Source organism: Cupressus sempervirens, chromosome 4 (assembly GCF_028749045.1).
Source record: "Cupressus sempervirens isolate cs-2001-9-10 chromosome 4, ASM2874904v1, whole genome shotgun sequence".
NCBI lineage: Eukaryota > Viridiplantae > Streptophyta > Pinopsida > Cupressales > Cupressaceae > Cupressus > Cupressus sempervirens.
The window spans coordinates 743038626-743065023 of NC_143121.1; the positions used below are offsets into that span (position 1 = coordinate 743038626).

Sequence of the window (26398 nt, forward strand, 5' to 3'; positions counted from 1 at the left end):
AGAATGGGTGAAAAAAATTTATGAGGGTGAGGAGATTCAAATGTTTAGGACAAACCGCCGTACGTCACAAGCAATTTTCAGACCTTTCTCAAAATTGGAATTATTGAAGGTAAATTTTAATTTTTAATTTATTTAAGGTAAAATTTTAAAATTTGATTTATTTAGTTTCATTTATGATTTATCATTTTATGTTATGTTTTACATAATTAAATGTGTACTAATTTACTATTAACATGTTTTTAGGCAGCTGAAACCCACTTTGCATCACACAAAATCATCCTTAGGAAACTTGTGAGGGTCAAGGATGCATTGTCACAAATGGTTTTTTAGCAATCAATGGGACATTTGGAAGCAATTCAATACAATAAGGGCCCAAAAGATGAAGGCAATGATATTGGATGATGATTGTTGGGCTCATGCGGATTACATATTGGGATTCATTGAGCCTATCGTGTTTATACTTAAGTATCTTGACATTGATCAGCCATGCTTGGAGGACATCTATGATGCTATGGACACCATGCTCGCAAAAGTAAAATTGGTTAAGTTATAATACAATCCTCTATCCTTGTTTATTGAAAGAGAGTTAAATTAGAAAAAATACTTAACATCATGGTTACCGCGAGACCCGTCTCCCCCCTAAAAGTCGTGTCTTGGAGACTGTTCGCGTCTCCGGAGACCTCAAAAAAGGTTGTGAGGAAGTCTCCTAAAGTCTCCCCGTCTCCTAATCCAAAAAGTGAAGTCTCCCCGAAGTCTCCTGGTAAAATATAAATGTAAAATATAATATTAAATAATTTTATATATTTTAGCACTCATTTTAATGTTTTTAATATAAAAATTAAGACCACCGACAATTTAAATGATTAAATCATTTAAAATATTTTATTTAATAAATTAATAACTTTAAAAACATTAGAAACACTTTTAAAAAATTATTTTTAGTCAACAATTTTAAATGATTAAATCATTTAAAATATTTTTGGAGAGTGATGATTTTTTGGAGAGTATGATAGCTGAAGACCTTGAGATGGATGATCACAACCTTGTGGAGTAGATGATAGTACCATCGACATACTAATACTAGATATATTTCTGTTTTTTGTTTATTGTACAAAGTGTTCATTTTGTTTGCATATCAGCAATTCAGCATCAAACTATACTTTTTTGAATTTAAAATTTGAATATGTAATGATAATCTCAGCAATTATCAATCTGATATGATGGTGATCATATGCAATATTCGAAAAACAAATATGTCTATGAGATACAATATTGTGATCATGTGAGTTTTGAAATCTTTGACTCTATGAGTCTATTTTAATTTTTAATGTGACATTACTATTATTATTTACTTTAGTCTTACAGTATTACTATTTTCAAATTTTGTATTTATTTTTAGTAATAGACTCTTTAAACTATTAAAAAAATTATTAAAAAAAAATTGCCATCTCCAAGTACCCCCGTCTCCTATTTGAAAAATTGCCGTACTGGTACCAATACCAGTACCGGAGACCTCGAAGTCTCCCCGTCTCCCGGTGACCTTGGTTAACATACTTACATCAAGGTAACTTACATGAAAATCATTTGTTATTCATATCCTAGATCATACACAAGAAAGAGAATAATCTTGAGGATACCTTATACAAAAAGGTGGAAGCAATTACTCTTCACTATTGGAACAAGATAACTACACCTTTGCATCTCCTAGCTTATGCTCTATCTCCCAAGTAATATAGCCCAAAGGCACTTGGTATTCTCGGTAGGATGGCACCATACAGAGATGTTGAGGTTCCTAGTGGGTATAAAAGGGCATTTAGTAGAAACTTCAGTGATCCAGGGGTGAGGGCAAATGTTAGGACGCAATTTGGATTATTCATCTCAAGAAAAGATGTAGACCCTATTGTTGTGAATGACCAAAGTAGAATGGAGTATTACATGGTGGAACCTTCCTAGGAAAGATTATGTATATCTCCAGCCTCTTGCAATTAAGATCCTATAACAAGTATGATTTTTAGTGCTTTTTTTGGCCACTTGTGATGTAGAATTTAACACTTAAAACTCTTGATTTTATCTTGTATTTTTCAATTTTAATTTTGTTTGTTTTCTCTCTAGATTGTGATATCCTCTATCATTGAGCGGACTTGGAGTACATATTGCTTTATCCACTCAGTGAAGTGTAACCGATTTGTTCACAATAACTTGCGCCCTCAACACGTAAGGATATAAAATACAAGAAGTGGGCAGAGAAGCTTTGCGATGTGGCACCCGAGTCTACTAACTAGGATATGACTATTTAAAATCTTGCTAGAGCCACTTTACTTGATCTAGATGATGATGAGGATGACACAACACACTGTAGTAGTTGTGGAACCAGTTTTGGTTCCAATGATGATGATGATCTACCACTTGCAAGTACCCAAGACCCCAGTGATCCGCATTTTTTTGATAATCCATTTGATGATTGACGAACACTTTCATGATTCATGAATATTGAATCACGTTTCAAACATTAGTGAGCTATAAGTATATTTTGTAATTCACTAATTCAATGTGATGATTTTCTTTAGAATTATAATGTTTATCTTTGACATTTGGCATTCATCAATGATCAAACATCACAGATTTATACTATGAAATGATTTAGTGTTATAACTATGTATAATTCTCTTATTTTTTTGAATATATAATGCATACACACACACGAATCCTTATCAATCATAATGAGAAAAAATCACTAATCCACGAATCAGATTCTCGAACCCAAATTTTTCCTTTGTAATGTTTTGTTCTAGAGTTTCCTTATGAAGTCCTGTAGTATGCTTTACATAGTCTTGTCGTGTGCTTCAAGTAATCTAGTTGGGTGCTCCAAGTAGTATCCCTCAATGCTTTTGGTAGCCAATGCTTCAGGTCAGTGCTTCAGGTAGTTCTCCCTTAGTGCTTCGAGTGGCCAGTGCTTCAAGTCAATGCTTCAGGTCAGTGCTTCGAGTCAGTGCTTCAGGTCAGTGCTTCAAGTCAATGCTTCAAGTCAGTGCTTCGAGTGGCCAGTGCTTCAGTCAATGCTACAGGTCAATGCTTCAGGTGGCCAGTGCTTCAAGTCAGTGCTTCGATCAATGCTTCAGGTAGTTCTCCCTTAGTGCTTCAGGTGGCCAGTGCTTCAGGTAGTTCTCCCTCAGTGCTTGGGGTGGCTAGTGTTTCAGGTAGTACGGTATTATCTTGATGGTCATACAGTAGAGTGTATGGCCGTACAGTGTAGGCCTGAAGGTGGTACAGTGTTCTCTTGAAGATCGTACAGTAGTGTAAGTGACTGCATGGTGGATGCTTGAAGCTTGTACGGTTCTCCCTTGGAGGTCGCATGGTAGTGTGGTGGCCATATGGTCGAATGTCACTATGGCCATACAAGATGGAGGTGCAACGGTTGTACAATGTGGGGAGAAGACAAGTAGCAGTAAGTTACGAAGTTGTCCAAGTCGTACGGTTGGAGTACGGAAGATGCACTTCGTGACGTGGGGGATGGATGGTGCACAAATAGAGGAGGAATGTTGAGTTATGCAACCATAAATTTATAGATCTGAATTCATCAATAAACCAAACAAGAATGGAGATTGAACACGAATATCCTTCAATTAATGTTTGCAATAAGATGGTGCTCCGATTTGCCAGATCCGAGCAAAGTATTACATGCAATGGAATAGGGTGAAGGTTGAATCCCACAGAATCCAAATAAGCCAAGTAGGGAAGATCTTTCACTTCCTAAATGGCGAACAACAGAGAATACCAATGGGAATTCGCAATACAAAATAAATAATCAGAATGCATACCTACAACTATATACAAGCCGTGCTTAAATACAAATCGGGGAAAACCATTATGAGGGTGTACAAAGATAGCCGACGGTAGAACTTACCAATGAAAACTAAAATAAAAATAGGTCCGAGATATATTAAATCAATTGAAACCACAAATACAAATAATAACTTGGGCCCATATTAATTAATTAAAGTAACTAACTAAAGGTCCTTTTTCTATATTATTTATATTCTGGAACCAGCTAATTAATTAATTTAATGTAACTATTACATTCAAATTTGGGGACATGACATCCTTGAACCTGAATCAGCAACTTAGCTTGCCTTTAGTCCTTTTCTCCTAGGGCACTTAGAAATTAGGCACATCTTCTAATTTCATAACCAATTTTGGATTTATGTTAGATTTTTAGTCTCTTATCAACTTCCTCTCTTCCTATTCATCTTTCACTTTACTGTTCAACATATGCAAATTTACAAAGCTTGACCTACTTTCTAGCTTGGAAGGACATAGCCAGTGATCAACATAATAGATTCACTAGCAGCCCAACACAACCCAATAATTTTGCACATTTCTTTGGTATTAAACAAGCAGAACATGTTTATTACAACCACTCTATTGAAAAAAGATTTATTTATTCCTAATCAATTTCAAACCCTAAAGGCCTACCTGCCAACACTTACAAGAAACTCAGATTTGTTGAAACAACATCCACATAGTTTGGCCCCAAACTCAGTGCCCTCTTTCTCCTTGAACACTAGCTTGGCACAAATTCCATGATCAGTTCTCAGTTCCACGCACCCGAGTGTTGTGCTCATCAAGCTTTACTCCTTAGCCTGCCACACTCCAAAGCCTTGCACTTTCCAACCTACCATTTCAATATTTTTTCTTCCAACATCTAGAGCTAGATTTTCTGCTCTCAACTCAACAAATTTCAAAGTTTCTATGTGAAAACTCTTCTCCTATTTTGTTCGTCTAAAGTGGTGTAACCTTAAATTTTATGATGAAATTTGATTTTAAACTTTATTTTTTGCTATTTCGAAAGACATGTATGAGAGGCTTGCAAAACAACAAAAGTTTGGATTTCACAAGTCTAGTTTAGAAGGTGATGCGAATGGCGAAATTTTGCCAAATCACAAGGAAGAAGCGTAACATGGTCCAAAAACGTGATTTGTCGCTATTTCAGAGGAGGTTGCATATAGGCCATGCAAAGTCACAACTTTGGGTGAAGAGCATAACAAGTCTTGCAAAATTACGAATTTTTGGGATTTCACGAGGGATGTTGATATGACCTTGTGAACTGACGATTTTTTGAGGTTTTGAGGAGCATGCAAAAGGTATAGTGCAAAAAGGCGATTTTTCACCAAATCGCAAGAGTTGTTTGAAATGTGCCTCGAAATGGTGAAAAGGGTTTGCAATGAATTAATGATCATCGTAGTTTAGGAGAAGGGAGCCAAATAAGCATGTGAAAAGGTGAAATGACCGTTGTTAGTGTTAGGATGATTAGAATAACTAAGAGGGGGAATGAGTCAGTTATCCTCAGGTCCACATGTACCAATTCAACTTATAACAACTTTAAACAAACTCATAAATCCACTCAACCAATATAGCAAATCATCTGTAATCCAACTTATTCATATCAACACTTAACTCTTTGTTTTAGTGTATGCCGAATTGAAGAAACATATAACAGTAAATAGCATGAAACATGAAAACAACATTTATACAAGTATGACACCAGGATTTAACATGGAAACCCAATTTGGGAAAACCCACCAAGTAACATGCTACCACTTTTTGACTCTTCTAAAGTGAGCTCGGTTAAGAGCTAACCATGTTAAAGGTTACAAAACATGGTTGTGAGATCTTTTGTGGTTGAGTAGAATTGGAGTACATGCTTCTTTATCGACTTAGTGAAGCGTAACCGATTGGGGAAAAAAAAAAGACTTGGTGTTTGTTCACAACAACTTGCACCCTCAACACGTAAGGATATAAAATACAAGAAGCGGGCAAAGAAGCTTTAGGATGTCGCACCTGAGTCTACTGACTAGGATATGACTATTTAGGATCTTGTTAGAGCCACTTTACTTGATCTGGATAATGATGAGGATGACGCAACACCCTCTAGTAGTTATGGAACCGGTTTTGGTTACAATGATGATGATGATCTACCACTTGCAACTACTCAAGACCCCAATGATCCACATATTTTTGATAATTCATTTGATGATTGATGAACACTTTCATGATTCATGAATATTGAATCACATTTCAAATATTAATGAGCAATACATATATTTTGTAATTCAGTAATTCAATGTGATGATTTTATTTAGAATCATAATGTTTATCTTTGACATTTGGCATTGATCAATACTATGAAATGATTTAGTGTTATAATTACGTATAATTCTCTTTTTTTTAAATACTTAATGCATACACACACGCGAATCCTTATGAATCATAATAGGAAAAAAATCACTAATCCACAAATCGGATTCTCGAACCCAAATTAGTCCTTGAACCTGAATCGACAACTTAGCTTGCCTTTAGTACTTTTCTCCTAGGGCACTTAGAAATTAGGCACATCTTCTAATTTCATAACCAATTTCGGATTTATGTCATATTTTTGGTCTCTTATCAACTTCTACTCTTCCTATTCATCTTTCACTTTACTGTTCAACATGCAAATTTACAAAGCTTGACCTACTTTCTAGCTTGGAAGGACATAGCTAGTGATCAACATAATAGATTCACTAGTAGCCCAACATAGCCCAATAATTTTGCACATTTCTTTGGTATTAAACAAGCAGAACATGTTTATTACAACCACTATTGAAAAAAGATTTATTTATTCCTAATCAATTTCAAAGCCTAAAGGCCTACCTACCAACACTTACAAGAAACTCGGATTTGTTGAAACATCCACATAGTTTGGCCCCAACCTTAGTGCCCTCTTTCTCCTTCAACACTAGCTTGGCACAAATTCCATGCTCAGTTCTCAGTGCCAGAAACCAAGTGTTGTGCTCATCAAGCTTTACTCAGCGTGCCACACTCCAAAATCTTGCACTTTCCAACCTGTCATTTCAATATTTTTTCTTCCAACATCTAAAGCTAAATTTTCTACTCTCAACTCAACAAATTTCAAAGTTTCTGTGTGAAAATTCTTCTCCTATTTTGTTCGTCTAAAGTGGTGGAACCTTCAATTTTATGATGAAATTTGATGTTAAATTTCATTTTTCGCTATTTCGAAAGGACATGTATGAGAGGCTTGTAAAACAACAAAATTTGGATTTCGCAAGCCTAAAGTAGAACATGGTGCGAGATGGCAAAATTTAGCCAAATCAAAGGGAAGAAGCTTACCATGGTCCAAAAACACGATTTGTCACCATTTTGGAGTAGGTTGCATCTAGGCCATGCGAATTCACGACTTCGGGTGAAGAGCATAAGAAGTCTTGGAAAATTACGAGTTTTTGCAAGGGATGTTGATATGACCTTGCGAATTTGTGATTTTTGAGGTTTCAAGGAGCATGTAAAAGTTATAGTGGAAAATGGCTATTTTTCACCAAATCGCAAGAGTTGTTTGAAATGTGCCTCGAAATGGCGACAAGGGTTTGCAGTGCATTAATGATCATCACAGTTTTGGAGCAGGGAGCTAGATAAATATGCGAAAAGGCAAAATGATCATTGTCAGTGTTATAATGATTAGAATAACCAAGAGAGGAGATGAATTAGTTACCCTCAAGTCCAGATGTACTAATTCAACTTTTAACAACTTTTAACAAACTCATAAATCCACTTGGCTAATATATCAAATCATAAGTAATCCAACTTATTCATATCAACACTTAACTCTCTGTTTTTGTGTATGCTGAATTATAGAAACATATAACAATAAATAGCGTGAAACATGAAAACAAAATTCACACAAGTACGATACCAGGATTTAACATAGAAACCCAATTTGGGAAAAATCAACAAGTAACATGCTACTACTTTTTCACTCTTTTGACGTGAGTTCAGTTAAGAGCCAACTCTGTTAAAGGTTACAAAACACACTATTAGGTGTGGCCCTGTTAAAGGATTTAATCACCCTGTTAGGAGTGACCTTGTTAGAGGTCTTGAAAACATCTCATCAGAATGTCACATTGATTAAAGGATTTACAATATGATTGATACATCAACCTTGATTAAAGGATTTTACTGCCACAATGGCTAGAAAGTAACAACTAGATTGATCTAATAAAATTCAGCTCAGTTGCAATGTTCAGATCTCTATTCGGCTCATTCCTAGTTCATTGACTGGTCTTCATCACATTCTCCATCTTTGATCTACTTGGCAACACTTCAAGCAATCTCATTATAACCAACTTCTCACTTTTCCTCTACAACTCTGTTCTTTCACTTCTTCACAAATTCGCTAGCCAACTAACATTGTAAAACACCTCATATGCCTCCTTAAATAGACAGGTTTAATCTTTTGCCGCTTAAACATAACCGTAAATCTTGGGGCTTATCATTTTATCCTTCTTTCCTTGAAATTTTTGGAAACTTCAAATTGAATCTTTGCCTTAGATCGCTTAACCAATTCAATTCATGCATTAAATATGCCAGCTTATCAATCCTCATCTTCAATGCATTTTGACTATTCTATAAATTCAACTATGTCGGCCTCAAATCTTGAATCTTTCACAAACTTTTAAATTGTTGCACTTGGTCATCACTATGTTCTTTAGCTCAATCACTACTGATCTGGCTCGCTCGGCCATCTCTGTGCTCAATCGTTACTTCAATTTCCCTTCACGTTTCTCAATCATTACCACTACTTGGTTGATACTTAAGTTCCTTAATCATATACTCGGTAATGCTTCACATCTTCATTTACCTAGTAACTTGTCACTCGGTCAAGCTTAGTGTTTTACTCAACTTCTTGACTTCTATCAATCATTTGTTGTACACTACAACTCGCCTTTCTTCTCCACTTAATACAATGATCAAACAACACATTATCTTCTCAAGTACTAACTGATCAAATGCCCTTTGTAGTTCCATCATACTTACTCCTCTTTACTCAACCACTTTACTAGTTTATCTTGTTATCTCTCTTTTCAAATCCTCTCCATCAATCAGCCGATATGGCACTCTACACTATTAACAAATGTCTTACCAGTAAGGTTTGACATTCATGACAACATAATAATTGTTCCAATTGTATTGCCAACAATCTCCCTCTTTGACATTGATGGCAACACTTTAGTTACCATGCAATGGCAAAAGTGTTCTCTGGATTTTCACTCTCAACTCCCTTTGTGTTCTATATTAGATCTTCATTAATATCCTTATTTTCATTCTAATTCATATCCATGCAATCTCTGATATGCTCCCTCTTTGCACTTAATTTTCACTTCTCCCTCTATGATACAAATTGAGATTCTTCATTGTAATACCAATCATATTGACTCCCTCTTGGACATATCTCTCATATGGGATGGTAACTTGACATTCATCTCCCTCTTTGACAACAATGCTAAAGACATTGTATCCACATCTCTCTCTTTATCTTTGTTTATCTTTGTCCTTGACTATATCACCATGTGCCACTTGCAACTTCATCAATGCATACAACTGTCTTTCTTTTCACAATTGTAGGCAGCTCCTAAATTGTGATCTCTTGCATCACTCTGTAAGATATTCTGATCATAACAACTGATGCAATGATGCATCTCTTCTTAGTTTGCTTTAGATAGGGGAATAACCCCTATCTTACCTCTTAGATACACAAATGAATCTTTGGGTAATGCATTAGTGAATATATTAGCTATTTGTTCCTTTGTGTTCACATATTTCAATCTTACTTCTTTGTCTTGCACTAATTCTCCTAAGTAATGATACTTGATTGCAATGTGCTTTGTCTTTGTGTGCATCACAGAGTTCTTGCATATGTTTGTAGCACTTGTGTTATCACAATATATTACCACATGTTCAATAGTCTCTTCCTTCATACCTTCTAACAATTGTTTGATCCATACTATGTTTGAGCAATTAAATAATGCAACAACATATTTAGCTTTTGCAATGAATTGTGAAATACAATTTTGCTTCTTGCTTGTCCATTAAATCAATCCCCTACCTAGGAAGAAAGCTCCTATACTTGTACTCTTTCTATCATCAATGTTTTCAGCCCAATCAACATCTATATAAATTTTCAGCTCAAACTTGTCATTCTTCTTATACCACAAACCATAGTCTTTTGTACCTTTCAGATATCTCAATATCCTTTTCACAGGCATCATGTGATTCTCCTTAAGATTAGCAGAAAATCTTGCGACAATTCCAACAGCCAATGCAATGTCAGGTCTGCTATGACCAACATATTGCAATTTATTCAATCATTGACCTGTACAATGTCTGATTTACTTCAGCAAAACCATCATTCTTTGAAAGTTTATGTTGAGTAACCATAGGTATTCCAATTGGTCTTGAATCTTCCATTCCATAGGTCTTCAATATCTCCTTGATATATTTTGATTGTGTAACGTATATACCCCCTTTATTTGATAGACTTGCAATTCAGCAAAGAATTTTATCTCTCCAAATGTTGACATCTCAAATTCTTTTTCATCTTATTAGCAAATGATTTGCACATTAAATTATGTCCTCCAAATATGATATTATCAACAAATATTTCAGCTAACAATATCTTATCCTCAAATTCACTTTTTGAGTACTAATTGATATTATCATTAGTTCTTGCAAAACCAATTCTCACCAAATATGCACGTAACCTTTCATACCATGCCCTAGGGGCTTGTTTCAAACCATACAATGCTTTGTGCAACTTACATACCATGTTCTTCTTGTCAACAAATCCTCCAGGTTGTTCAATGTAGACTTCTTTCAAGATTCCACTAAAAAATATAGATTTGACATCCATTGATATACCTTGAACCCTTTGTAAGCAGCATATGAAAGTAATATTCTTACTCCTTCCAATCTTGCAACTGCGGAAAATGTCTCTCCATAGTCAATTCCTTCCTCTTGTGCATATCCCTTGCAAACCAATCTTACTTTGTTCCTTGTGACTTCACCTTTCTCATTTAACTTGTTTCTGAATACCCACTTGGTTCCAATCACATTCTTATCCTTTGGCCTTGGTACCAATGTCCATGTTTTGTTCTTCTCTATTTGACAAGGTCACTAGGAGACGGGGAGACTTCGAGGTCTCCGGTACTGGTATTGGTACCGATACGGCAATTTTTCAAATAGGAGACGGGGGTACTTGGAGATGGCAAATTTTTTTTTAAAAAAAAATTAATAGTTTAAAGAGTCTAATCCTAAAAGTAAATACAAAATTTGAAAATAGTAATACTGTAAGACTAAAATAAATAATAATAGCAATGTCACATTAAAAATTAAAATAGACTCATAGAGTCAAAGATTTTCAAATATTGCATATGATCACCATCATATCAGATTGATAATCGCTGAGATTATCATTACATATTCAAATTTTAAATTCAAAAAAGTATAGTTTGATGTTGAATTGCCGATATGCAAACAAAAATGAACACTTTGTACAATAAACAAAAAACAGAAATATATCTAGTATTAGTATGTTGATGGTACTATCATCTACTCCACAAGGTTGTGATCATCCATCTCAAGGTCTTCAGCTATCATGCTCTCCAAAAAATCATCACTCTCCAAAAATATTTTAAATGATTTAATCATTTAAATTGTCGAATAAAAATAAATTTTTTAAAGTGTTTCTAATGTTTTTAAAGTTATTAATTTATTAAATAAAATATTTTAAATGATTTAATCATTTAAATTGTTGGTGGTCTTAATTTTTGCATTAAAAACATTAAAATGAGGGCTAAAATATATAAAATTATTTAATATTATATTTTACATTTATATTTTATCAAGAGACTTCGGGGAGACTTCACTTTTTGGTTTAGGAGACGGGGAGACTTCAGGAGACTTCGTCATGAAGTCTCCAACCTTTTTTGAGGTCTTCGGAGTCGCGAAAAGTCTTCGAGATGCGACTTTTAGGGGGGAGACAGGTCTCCCAGTAACCATGCTATTTGATCAATCTCCTCATTCATTGCTCTAATCCAATCTTCATTCTCCAGTGCATCTTTGACTGTTCTTGGCTCAAACTCACATAGTAAACATGTATCATTCTTCAATTTGTTACATGTCATAACTCCTAAATCTTTGTCTCCAATGATTTGATCAGGCCTATGGTGTCTTCTTACATATTTTGCTAAAACAGGTTCAAATCTTTTTTCTCCTAGTTGTAGTCCACTTGGTCTAGCTTGCTCATTGACTCCAAGTATTTCCTGTTGTAACTCGGCTTCCTTTGTCTGGTGTTCGGTCTCTATAGCCTAATGCTTGGTGATGCTCGACAAAGCTCCTCTATTGTGACTCGACAATGCATGTCTATTGATGCTCGACAACCTCTTTCTCTTGATTTGGCAAAGTGCTTGGTTCTCCTTCATAGATGTATGAATAGTTTCTATAATCTTCAGGTTCCTTCTTGCAATCTTCTTCATTCTTTTCTACAAATTCATCAACTCTAAAATTTGCACTTTCCACAATTTTGTTAGTGTTAGTATTCAAACACTTGTATGCTTTGCTTTTAGTGAAATATTCTAAGAATATACCTTCATCACTCTTTGCATCAAATTTTCCATTCTTTGAACCTTTCAATATATAACACTTGCTTCCAAATACTTTGAAATTTTTGACATTAGGTGCATAGTCATACCACAGTTCAAAAGGGGTTTTGTCTGTACCTTTCTTGACTTGAACTCGGTTAAAGTGTATAAACAGTAGTAATTATAGCTTCTCTCCAATATTTTTGTGAAAGATTCTTTTCCATCATTAATGTTCTTGCACAGTCCATGATTGATTTGTTTCTTCTTTCAGCTATACCATTTTGTGGTGGAGTCCTTGATGCAGACATTTGTCTTTTGAGTCCTTTGTCATTGCAAAATGTATTGAACTCCTCTAACATGAATTCACTTCCTCTATCTGATCTCAAGCATTTTAGACTTTTACTTGTTTCCTTTTCAACACTGTCCAAATACCACTTAAACATTTGAAAAGCATCAGATTTTTCTTTGAGAAACATCACAGTCATCATTCTAAAGAAATCATCAACAAATAGGATAAAGTACTTGTCACCATAATAACTTTGCACTCCAATAGGACCACATAAATTAGTATGAACCGATTCCAAAATATCATCAGAAGGATAGGTCTTTCTCTTGAAAGTAGACTTTATAATTTTTTCCATTTGATATTGTGTGCACATCACTTTATCAGGTTTTCTCACTCTTGGTAATCCTCTTACTCTTTCCATCTTACTAATGCTAACCAAATTATCAAAGTTCACATGACATAAACCTTATGCCATAACAGATCTTCAAATTGTGCAAATAAGCATGTATTATCAAATAGCTCTAGATAGAACAAGTTACCTCTTGTTTGCTCTCCACTTCCAATCAGTTCACCAGTAGCATCAGAGATTCTTGCCTTCTTGTTTTGAAATTCAACTCAGTAGCCTAAACTATTCAGATGTGCCACACTCAACAGATTATATTTCAGTCCATCAACCCAATATACATTGTCACATCTGATTTTGTCATTCAATATAATAGATCCTTTACCTTTCACATAACATGGTGCATCTTTTCCAAACTTAATACAACTTCCATTATAGTGTTCTAACTTTTCAAACTTACTTGTATCACCAGTCATATGATGTGAGCAACCACTATCAATTATCCATTTATCATTCTTACTAACGTGTGAAATAAGAGCAATTTTCTCAAACTTTTCGTTTTCATCAAATTTATTTTTCATTGCAACACAAACAACTTCTTCATCACATTAATCAAAATCACTTTCAAAACCATCTTCTTCAGCAATATAACAAGATTTTTTACCTTTTCCCTTGTAATCTTTGTTACCTCGGTTGTCTCGGTTGTCTCTCCTTCCTCTATATCAATTGTCTTTCCTTTCCTCCATTTTATCTCTGTTAGGACACCTTGCAGCAATATGACCAACTTTATTACATGTAAAACATATTATAGGAAGTTTACCTTTGTATTTGTCTTTTCCTCTTGGTAGCCTTCTTGCCAATAATGCTTCTAGATCATCAAGATCATCTGATTCACTATCACTGTCCACAAGCTTAGTTTTTGAACTTTTCTTTCTTTTAGATCTATGAAGGATTAATTGAGACTTGAAAGCACATTCAACACTAGAAGGTGTATAATTATCAAAATTTGACAATTCAAATGCAGTGAGTCTACCAATTAGCTATCCAAGGTTAGATCATTACAAGGTGTTGATCTCAATTCTTGTATTGCAGATACTCTAATGAAAAATATATTTGCTCTAGCACTTCTAATTGCATTCACCACTTCTTTGATTCAGCCACAATACTAAGCTACAGTTCCTCTTTTCATTCTCATGTCATCAAACTTGCCTCTCAAACTTTTAGCTTTAGCCCTCAACACATTTTTGTCTCCTCCATGAATTTGTGCCAACTTATCTCACATTTGTTTTGTAGTAGTGCAATCCTTCACATCATCAAACTCAACATAACTTAGGGAAGATGTCAAATCTATCATCATTTAATTGTGCTCCTGCTTTTCATTTATTTGCTCAATTGTCATGGGTCTAGGTGCTTCAATGTAATCATTGTCCAAATAGTATAGTACAAAATCTCCAACTCTAGATAGATGCAATCTCATCAAGCGTTGCCATACTGGGAAGTTCTCATTGTTCAGCTTGGATACCTCTCTGTACATATTGATCTTTAGCGTAAGTCCCTTCAAACTTTCCTTGCAAGCACCAAAGCTCTACTACTGATTGTTAGAATGATAAAATAACCGAGAAGGGGGGTGAATCAGTTATCCTCAGGTCCAGATGTACCAATCCAACTTTTAACAACTTTAAACAAACTCATAAATCCACTCAGCCAATATAGCAAATCATCAGTAATCCAACTTATTCATATCAACACTTAGCTCTTTGTTTTAGTGTATGCCGAATTGCAAAAACATATAACAGTAAATAGCATGAAACATGAAAACAATATTCACACAAGTACAACACCAAGATTTAACGTGGAAAACCAATTTGGGAAAAACCGCCAAGTAACATGCTACCACTTTTTCACTCTTCTGAAGTGAGCTTGGTTAAGAGCCAACCTTAGGTTACAAAACACACTGTTAGGTGTGACCTTGTTAAAGGATTTAATCGCCCTACTAGGATTGGTCTTGTTAGAAGTCTTTAAAATATCTCATCAAAATGTCACCTTGATTAAAGGATTTACAGTGTGACTATTAGGTCAACCTTGATTAAAAGATTTTATTGCCACAATGGTTAGAAAGTAACAACTAGGTTGCTATGATAAAATACAACTCACTTTGCAATGTTCAGATCTCCATTTGACTCATTCCTTGTTCATTGACTAGTCTTCATCACATTCTCCATCTCTCATCTGCTTGGCAACATTTCAAACAGTCTCGCTATCACCAACTTCTTACTTTTCCTCTACAACTTTATTCTTTCATTTCTTCACAAATTTGATAGCCAACTAACATTGTAAAACATCTCATATGCCTCCTTAAATAGATAGGTTTAATCTTTTTCCGCTTAACATAACCATAAATCTTAGGGTTTGATCAAATTCATTGAAACTGTCCACGTTTTGTCCTTCTACTTCTTTCCTTAAAACTTTTGGAAACTTCTCATTGAATCATTGCCTTGGATCGCTTAACAAACTCAATTCATGCATTAAATATGCCAGCTCATCAATACGCATCTTCAATGCATTTTGACTATTCTGTAAATTCAACTATGTTAGCCTCAAATCTTGATAGCTCGGTCATCACTAGGTAGCTTGGTCACTATCGATCTATCTCACTTAGCTTACATTGGCTTGCTCAGCCATCTCTATGCTTGATCGTTGCTTCAGTTTCGCTTCATCTTGCTCTATCATTACCATTCCTCGGCTGATACTTAAATTCCTTAATCTTCTTCTCAGTAATGCTTAACTTCTTCATTAACCTAGTAACTTGTCACTCGGTCAAACTTAGTCTTTTACTCAACTTCTTGACTTCTATCAATCATCTCTTGTACACTTCAACTCATCTTTCTTCTCCACTCAATACAATGATCAAACAACACATTATCTTGTCAAGTACTAACTGATCAAGTGCCCTTTGTAGTTCCATCATACTTACTCCTCTTTACTCAACCACTTTACTAGTTTATCTTGCTATCTATCTTTTCAAATCTTCTTCATCAATCAACTGATATAGCACTCTACAATGTTAGCAAATGTCTTACCAATAAGGTTTGACATCAATGAGCACACAACAATTGTTCCAATTGTAATTCTAATAGTCAAAATATCTTGAGAAGTAGAAAGAAAATTTTGCAAAATTTTTATTGAAAATGACATTAATGTTGTACATACACAACTAAACATGTGTGGAATGTCATTGATGGAATTTTTTGAGTTAATGGGTCATTAAATGTCACTGTTTAATGTGGTCTCATCACAAGTTGAATGTACAAGCAAGGTTTCAGTGTGCATTCTTTGGCAAATTCTTCAAGTTACAAAATTTCAGATTACAAGTGTAAAATGAGGTTGTCAACACAACAGCATCCAGCAAGCCAAGAATGCAAGCCAGTGGCGCAGCCTGATCTCACTACTGAAGAAGAAAATCAGTTCGACATCATCAATAGTATGTATCAAGCTGCATAGGATCTCAGGAAGAATTGTGCTACCTACGCAAGTGATTGCCATGAGCTTGAAATAAAAGAGGACAGGGTTGCAATTGGACAAATGCTGGCAGAGCGGGAAGAAGAGCCAGGTGAACGTGCATACATCCATGAGATGCTGGATATATTTCATGGCCTTCTCGCTTGAAGACTGTGAAGATTTATTTTTTTGTTAAAACTATAAATATTATGAATAGTCGTAATTGGTTTAGTTCAACAATTTTGAAAGGATCTAAAGCTTTGTCACACCTCTCTGTTTACTATAAGGAGAGGTACCAGGACCCTAAAAATGATGTCTTTTACTCATAGATTGTTATACAGCAGAATATATACAAACCAGGGCGTAGCACATAATCGAACAGTTTGTGCAAGTTTTGAGTGGATACTGCAACCAGCCACTACTCTATTGTACTTTTTTTGAAGATAAACAAAAATACTTTGTTTCTCTCAAGAATTGTGCAGAATAATCTTCTATTTATATTTAATAGATCATCCTCTTCGATTTACATTGTCATTGATAGAATGAAATTTAATACATTCCTTTGATAATTAAAATTCACAAGCATTTGTGTTTTTTGTTCAAATGGTCTTCCAAAATTGAAGTTAAAAACAATTGAACTAGGGTTGTATTAAAGTTCTCTGTTTGGTGATTGATGGTAAGCTCAAACTGTCTCTGAAAGGTTTTGATGATCTTAAAGTTCATATTAGATTAACTCTGTTCTGCCCAGCTGGAGTAAGGAACTAGTCTAATCTAATTTCAATAAAGCATATTATCAATTGAAGTCGATGGAGTTCTTTGTCGCACTCAAGTGCTCTGCAATTCCTAATCCCATACTTATTCAAAACACTAAAATACTCATTTAAGTATTCAAAAAGCATTCAACCTTAAACCTGTGATTTCTCCTTGAGAATATCTCGCTATCTCAAGAGTATCAATTAGAAAAATCTGCATAAGTCACATTAGGTATACCCACCTAGATTACCAAATGCTGAAGTGAAGAGGATTTGATCACTAAGTACAATCCTATTTATTCGCTAAACTGTGTTGGATTACCCAGCAATGAGCAAGCAAGGCTCGTAGGTTTTCCAACCAACAATTTGAGGAACCAACATAAAGTTCTCCAAATATTTTTGAGTCAAAAAGATTTTAGAATCCTTCCCAAAATAGGCATTAGTAGGAACACAATCCTGATCTTTGTTTCCCCTATTAATTCCTGCCTAGAAACATCATTTTCGTCTGCACCATATCATTTCCAAAAATCTAGCTCGCTTTTATTTATGGTGCTGAATTTAGAAGGTTTCGTAATATAGTTCAAAACTCTAATGGCAAAAATCTCAAAGGTTTAATTATTATATCTCTTGCCATGAAAACAATTTTTGAGATGTACATATTATTCAATTCAAAATCTAAGACGGAAATTAAAAAAGATAGTTTGTAAGTCCTCTATTAGATGAAACTATTTTTTAATACTTTCTGACAATAATAATTTGTGTTTATCACCATTACAATCTGGATATAATATCAAAATTATGTTGCATGAATATTATTAATGCTTTGGTGCTCACTATGGATAAAATTTCCAATCTTCTGCTCACATCATATAGCTCTTCCTGGGATCACCCCCTAAGGTTTTATCAATCTACACTAGATATGTTATTTCTATTATGAGCAGCAAAGCATTTATAATGGTATCACTACTGAAACACTAACAGCATATTTAAGTCTCTGAAATTTGTAAAACAAGCTGATGTTAACAACAACCAATTTAAGGTACTAGATCAATACAAGAAGTCGGTACTAAAAGACTGAGTGCCCTTGCCTTTCTTTGGCTAACTAAATGAATGATAAAAATGTGTGATTACCAATAGCCATGATTAGTAAATAACGTATCTCCTGTATTTCTCATCTACCATTTCCACAATAGACGCAAAATATATACCACTCACTTGTCTGATGAAACCTTGGTAAAGGATAATTTGGTCACTTTAGAAAATGATAATAGCATAGAAATTTGGGACAATTTGTTGCAGAACTGTAAATCCTAAATATACAGAAAATGTTCACATAATCTTTGCTCACACTCACACATCTCTGCATAACTTTTCCTAACTTCTCCTATTAACCAAAACCGCCATGCTGCCATCTTTTGGCAGGAACTACGCAGCTTTGCAGCCCTTGTTAAATTTGGGTTGGCCTTCTTTCTTGAGAAAAGACTAGTATCCGTATCTTTTGTTCAGAAGAGCGATCATCTCGTTTGCAAACAGTGATCTTGTCTTCAGTTGTTTAACCCATCAAATGATCAACCAAGTTCTGATATCAATTGAAAAAATACTAAAATACAGAAAGATTATTACTATACAGCAATAAATCGTTTGTTGAATTATGTAGCATCGAGATAGATCTTCTACTTGTGATCCCCTTGTGTTAACACTTCAGCATGATGTGCCTGCCTCTTCTTTGTCATTCAACTCCTTCAGTCTGTGAGGATGTTGCTCTTATTCCTGCTCCAGTTTTCCTAGGTTTCTTTGTTTGTGCAGTTCCTCAGCATGAGAACTCTCCATATTGACATCATTTTGTTTACGGTAGCTTGTTGGCATCATTCCTATCTCCTCAGCACCATTCTTGCATGGTCTTTCAAAATACTTTGTATTGGTCACATCATCATTTATTGGCATTGTTTTATTTTTGTTATGAATTACCTACTCAGCATCCACCTGGAATCCACATGCGTACTTCCATCCTTGCTGGGAGCACCAAATATGAAAATGTCCACTCAAGCATTTATGTCAAGTGGTCTTGGTAACGGATGAAGGTTGTCGTCTCTTCAGCTTCACCAAAAATGTTACCTTTGGTTCATCGAGCTCAACACGATGAGATTAGATATTTCTGAATGGAGACATTTAGCTGTGCTTGTTGAAACAGTTGTGTGTTGTTGATCTCTGAGAATGTTTTAGTATCTTGATTTTATGCTGTGCGCGATCAATCTCAGAAGTTGCAATATACGCTGTGTAGCCTCCTCCTTGGATTGTGCCATTTCTCTGATAAGTTCCTTCTTCAAATTGATGTATTAAGACATTTCAATCTGTCATGAGTTTCTTCTCAAAACTTGTATGAGTTGTCTTTGCTCAGAACTCGTGTGAGTTATCATAGCTGAATTTATGTTCTTTTTGATATCTAGCATATCATTCTGTGTTATTCATGTCAGTTTATAAACTTTGATCCAAGCATATTCATTGTGGAGGATAGATATTCAAAGGCATCAGAAGTGTTGTAATTTTGTCTTGAGAAAAATCAATAAAGTTTAATCTTTTGGCAGGCTGGGCTGTTTCCCTCTGTGCAGAGGATTTTTCCCAGGATAACTTTGCTGCTCTGTATTTGCTTTCTTCAATGCTTCTCATTCAAAATTAACATCGTTAAACACATAATTGAAACTTCATTCACATGAATGAGATTGCTAAATCTTCTTGCTCACATGACCAAAGATCAACTAATCAGAACTGATCATAAGACACAAGTAGTTATTTTTGCATAGTTTTGTTGGAATGGCTAATCCCAACCACCACAGTTATGCCATTCCCTGATCATCCTTCATCTCGCTAGACAGGGTGCCACTAGTTCATTTAGTTCATTCAGAATTCTATTATAAATTATCATATCCTTATCTCCTCTACACTCTTTTCTCAAACTCTTTTATTCTCATATTTACTAGCACTTACACCTCAACAGGGTGAATAGATATTGCCCATTAAAATTATTTCATCTATTTTACCATAAATAAACATTGATACCAGAAATATTGTCATCCACTATGTTGTTAGTTTTATTTCTATTAAAAATTATAATTAAACTTAAGATATATAATTAATACATTTGCAAATTCTACAATATGTTTAAATACAACAAGATTTCTAGAATGACAACAAATAATATACAAAATTTGTCAGTCGAATTGTTTACATAAGTAGATTTGTTTTGTGATATATTCAAGAATCTAATCACCAACAATGGTAGTTATGAGCCAAACCAAAGAATTTATTATTGCACACTATAAATCACCAAATTAAACTTTTTTGAGGGTTATCTGAAAAGCATAGGCTATTGTATATGAAAAGCATAAGCTATTGTATGTCAAAATGCATTATGCAAGGAAAATGAAGAGTGAGGATCTACCTTACTTATTCTCTCAGTATATGTTGATACACCCATCTTAAGGTGATCATGGAAAATGTGTACCTATGACCTTACATTTGACTGTAATGCATTAGTTACCAACTTACTATCTCTCACTTGGTTGTAGAGCTGTCCATTTTCTTGTGGAACATCATAGTAACATTTTGCCACTTGCACAACTCCTTGAAGATAGATCCTTGAAACAGGAAATTCAACAAAGGGACAAGTGTCCTGCAACTGTGGCATCCTTAAATAAACAGGGGTAACAAATTACCAAGATACCAACAATGAAATACAAATATACCCAAGCAACAATTAGCATTAATTTTGTGTTTACAATTGCTTTCTCTCATAGTTTTTAACAGCTAATTTTATATAGTATACATTTATTCAATAGCAAAAAATTACCAAGATTTTCCAACTCTCTTGTCATTATGATTGACACTGAAAATATTCGATGTACATTGCACCGTATACTCTAGACATCTTTTCACTAGCTAGAGAAATAGAATCAATAAAGAAACATTAATCCTAGAAAGATCTCTCCCTCAATCTGAATAGGCTTAGAAAATGCAAGGTCAAAATTGGACATCTTAGCAATAGGTACTCCCTCCTCTCGAACTAACCAGCACTGGTGGGTTGTTTAGGTTCCTCACATTTTTTAAACATTTTGGTAAGTTTTGTGTGGCCCGATTTTAATGTTATTTTAGTGCACTTCTTGTTAGGGTTTTGATATGAGAGGAAGAAATTTGTGGAATGATGGCAGTGCAAAGCTTGAATCAGCTGGAGCAGCTCAAGGAAAAGAATGACACCAAAGCTAGGTGAGGCCCTGCCTGCCTCAGGACTTGTGTTCTCTGGTTTTGGAATTCAAATTTTCCAGCTTGCCAATTTAATGTTTGCAATGATCATGAAAACGTAGGTAGATTTGGTACCGTGGAAAAGCAGGATGGATGATGTCAGGCTTCGTAATTTTCGAAAAAATTACCTGAACCATAGAATGGCTTGCTAATAATGAGACTGGTTAGGCAATCAAATATTGTTCAGCTCTATGAAGTCATGGCATCCAACAGAAAGATTTATTTTTTCGTGGAGTATGTTAAGTGAGGAGGGCTACTTAAAAAGTTCAGGAGGGTAAATTCAAAAAGCATGAAGCCAAAAAGTATTTGAAATAGCTCATCAGCACAGTGGGTTTCTGTCACAGCCGAGGGGTTTATCACTGAAATCTCAAGTCAAAAAATCTGCTACTCGACAAAACTGAGGATATGAAGATTTATGACTGCCCTCAACGTGTTGCCCAAACATTTCCACCAGGGTGGGCCTCTCCATATAACCCATAGAATGCTAACCTACATGGCAGTCGAGGTGATTGTGTAGAAGGGCAATGATGGTTCAGAACAAGCTTCTTAACATGTATGACAAGTACAAAAGCTGATGGATGCTCTTTAAAGTGTTGACCAAATCAAAGAATGAGACATCGTCTGATGGAATATAACTATTGCTGCATACTGAAGATATGGGTGTCCTCACAAGACAGTCATACTCTTCCACCAAATGCAACAAAGGGGTTTATAGATACCCATCAAAGCAGAAGGAATTTCTCCATGTGCTTGTGACTACCCGGGTAGATGTGTATGCAAAATATGGATATATAGACAGGCCATGTGAACTGTTTGACAAAATACCTTAAAGGAATGAGATCTCATGGGATGCCATGATTGCAGGATATATACAAAATGGATTTGTTTTAAAGACTTTAGAAACCTTCAATAAAATGCAATTAGCAGGTGTAAAACTTAATTTCACGGCCATTGGTAGCATACTTCCACCATGTAGCAAAATTGGGGCTTTTGCAACAGGCATTTAAATCCATCAAAGCATAAATTGAAGGGGGCTTTTTGTCATATATTTTAGTTGCAAGTACCGCATTGGATATGTATGCAAAATGTGGAAGCATAGACAAGGGACATGGACTTTTTGACAGAATGCCTCAAAGAGATGTGATCTCATGGACTGCAATGCTGGTCAGGTATGTGCATAATGGACTTCTGAAAAGGCTTCAGAAACTTTCAAGTGAATTCGATTTGCAGGTGTGAAGACAGACTCCACAACCAGTACAAATGATAAATGTCTTCACAGATTGTAGTGTAGGTATCTACAGTTAGTTAATACTATTTGGTCACCCCTGCAAGTTTTTAAAAATTAAATCCTCAACAATCCTACGAATTTGTTGAAGTGAAGCCTAGCTATTCCATTTTCCACAAGATTGGAGCAAGTGTCTGGGCGCAAGCCATGAGGACCTCCACCCTGTGAGCCACATATTTCTGTTCCAACAGGTCTGTGTTTGCCATCATGCTTAGCACCACTGATGCGCTGCACATATGTGTAACCTTGTGCTCTGCAATACGTGTAAAAATATTTGCACTCATTTCTTGAAATGATTGCATATTGAAACCCTCACTTCGAATTGACAGTCAGAATCTTAAACAAGAATGATAATATGAAATCACATCCAAAGAAGAAGAAGCAAAAACTGAGAAACCCTTACCACGTCTCCTGAGAAATATTGCACAAAGGCAAAGGGGGGATAATTTGCAGGGCGGCGCTTCAACTTCTCCATTGTCTCCAGTCACAACAGATGGAAATCCTCCCTACTAAATCTGAAGATGTTTGAGTCAATTATAGACCAAATGAATAAAATTGCCTAAACTGAAACTGTCTGCAATCATCATCAAAAAGATTTGCCCTCCAGCCTGGTTTAGCCTCTTTTTCTTGTCAATGACTGCTCGTTTATATCTGTTTGACTATACTAGATAGTCTTAAAATTTGCACTGGATCTGGATTTTGTTTTGTGCTCATCTCACCCTTCCTTCTCATTATGTTGAGCACACGAGGAGTTATTTTTCACGACAACCACAAACTGGTGTCAGACATGGCGATTCCAGTTGGCTTCCAACATATATAGCCTATCGGCTGATTATTCCTCAGCAGCCCGCCCATATGCAGCCCATGCTCCGCAGTTTGAAAGGTTTTATTTCTAAAAGGAATTATGATTTATGTATATTCATATTGTTGTGATTTTATATACATAGCAGAGAAAGGATACACTGTTTTTGTATGTCGGAGCACGAGTACTTTCTATTTGTACTATACTGTGTACTTTTAAGTGTAATAGTTGAAGCTCTATGCGATCAGCTGAACCTCTGTTTGAAAAGTTTTTAATTCTCTGTTTCCTTCAAGTTGTGCAGCTTAAAATATGGCAAAATTAACCTTACCATTATTCATCTCCATTAGTTAGACATATCTGTAAATACTAAAAATCTAGCATTAGTAAACATTTATTGACAAGGAAAGAAGCATTGTAAATATGAAAAATCAGCAGACAAACTCGCCGGGTGTTGGAAAATTTAACAATTTACAACTATTTTTCGTAAATGTTACATAACAAGGCACTAGGATTAACCGGTGCGCCCAACCCATTGCATTGATACATGTGTGTGTACTGTGAATCTGAAAGATGCCCATACAAAATTTATAGAAATTTTGAGTGGCTTGTGAAACTTAAAATGGCTCCTTCAACAAAGACAACTTCAATACTTATATTTAAATGGTTTGTGATCAGTGGATTTAATTTTGAGGTATTAGTTAATATTGAAACGAAGCAAGGAGAAAGTGAGGTAAATTACAGACCCTCCAGTCATATCCAGGGACCATCCTGAGCGAGAGCAGATCTCTTTAAGGGCATGCTTCCACCCATCAATCTCTTCTCTTGAATATCTATCTGGATGGCTATAATGCTTTTCAAATGATTGCTCATAAGGACTGAATTTTCCTTCAGGATATCTGACATGGGTTGGTTCCGTCTGATAAATGAGAGGAATAATCAACCCAGGAGAGGCCAACATTAAGGCGGCCTCCCTCAGACACCAAGCCGAGCCAGCATATCCTTCGGAAAATATAGGAATGCATATCGCGCTGCACTCAATTGCTGTCTTCAGGCTTATATCAATGATTCCCCCCTTCTTTAACTTGTGACTGTCAAGAAACACATTCAATCCAGCTGCGGAAAGAGCTTGGAAGAGATGATCAACAAGGGTCTTTCTCACATCTTTTCCTCTGAAACTCAGAAACACATGATATCTCATAACAGGGGTGTAGGGCTTGAATCCGTCCATTTAGGAGTTCCACCTGTAATGAATGAGAAACTAAAGATACAGAGGAGCAAAAAATTGTACCCTACTAAGCACTTCTTCTAATTGGTTTAGAATTATGATAGGAGAGACACATCAATAATTAAGCAGATGTCCTCGTATAAGCCAATGGACAGCTGTTCCTAGGATGGTTCTCCCTTTCAAGGTGTGAATAGTTTCATTTGAACTCCATCTACGACAAGGTGGGAATTGATTCACCTGCACTTAATCTAGTAAGAGATTGTTTCAGGAAGTTTTTTTTTTTGGAAGTCGGGAAAATTTTATTTTGTACTCCATCTCTGAGGAGACTCTGCATAGCTTTTAAGGAGTTGGGAATACGTTGACTTGTAATATTTTTTTTAATTTGTAAATAGTTTGACTTGCATTTTATTAGTCCTGCCTTTCAATTAACTATGGGAACTATTGGTTGTTTGTTTTTGTTTTTTTCCCCTCATATTCTAAAGTTTGACAACTAAGACTAAAAAGTCTATTTAATAATTAATGTGAATTCCAAATTTCTTATTGGCTAAGCCCTATTTTGCTTGGGTTTTTGTGATTTTTTTAGAGTTAATATAAGGATAAATAGCTGTCCATTATTAATGAAATGTCAGAAAGGAGAAAAAAGTTAGTGAGTAAAAAGGTGTTGTAAATGTGGTAGTTGAAGCATTAAAGCAACAGCACAGCCATTGTAGGCAAGTTTAAAAAATTGTGGATTCAAGCTCTGGGTATGTAGCTGCTATCTTTCCCTCATGCCAAAGATATGGTTGTATTTGTTTGGGATGCATATTCTGAGATGAATGCAATGCCTTATAGGAGCAATTTATAGGGGTCCATTTATTAGAAATAAGTTTAAGCAATAATTGATGATGTTTTTGGGCAGATTTTTTGTGAATTCAGAAGAAATGCATTATATTTCTGCACTTCTGTCTACCACGATTCGTGCGGCAAATGCTGGCTTCGGCAACCTTCGTCCGTCGGCTAATCCCTTTTCCCAACTACAATGGCTTCCTTAATATTGCGTTGAAGCTGGGTCATGCAGATCATAAACAAGGCCCAAATTGTCATGGGTCACACTACATCCAGCCCCAATTCGTCTCAAATCGAAAAACCTGAGTTTTTTTGGTTTAACGCAACCTTCATTTTCTCTATCCGACCTGAACACTTGGCCTTCGCTGTGACATGATTACCTTAGTTGCCGAGAAGCCATTAAAACCCTTAAGCATACCTGAAATTGACAAGAAGTTTCCAGAATGAAGTTAACCTTTTTTTTGGTTTTTTTTAGTTAAAAGATAATTTAAACAACCCCAATTTTCTTTGATTTCAATCAATCGGGTAAAGCATTTGGTCATCAGATTCATATTCCCTTTCTTTGTTGCCCCAACACTTCTCTTTCTCTTGACAGCAGAATTTAGGGTTTCGATTTTGA

General features: G+C 35.3%; 1 protein-coding gene across 2 annotated transcripts in view; it reads right to left on the bottom strand.

Annotated features, from left to right (window-relative positions):
* Positions 1–25243, bottom strand: part of LOC149563497 (disease resistance protein L6-like) — a 39389-nt gene extending 14146 nt beyond the window's left edge. Inside the window, exon 1 of one of the 2 annotated variants that reach the window (XM_089826714.1) lies at positions 24473–25241. In XM_089826714.1, coding sequence (XP_089682840.1) covers positions 24473–24957 — 485 coding nt within the window. In that variant the 5' untranslated portion in view covers positions 24958–25241. Of the gene's footprint in view, positions 1–24472 lie in introns of both variants that reach the window. The other variant, XM_089826715.1, reaches the window with a different exon arrangement.
* Positions 25244–26398: the final 1155 nt, after the last annotated feature.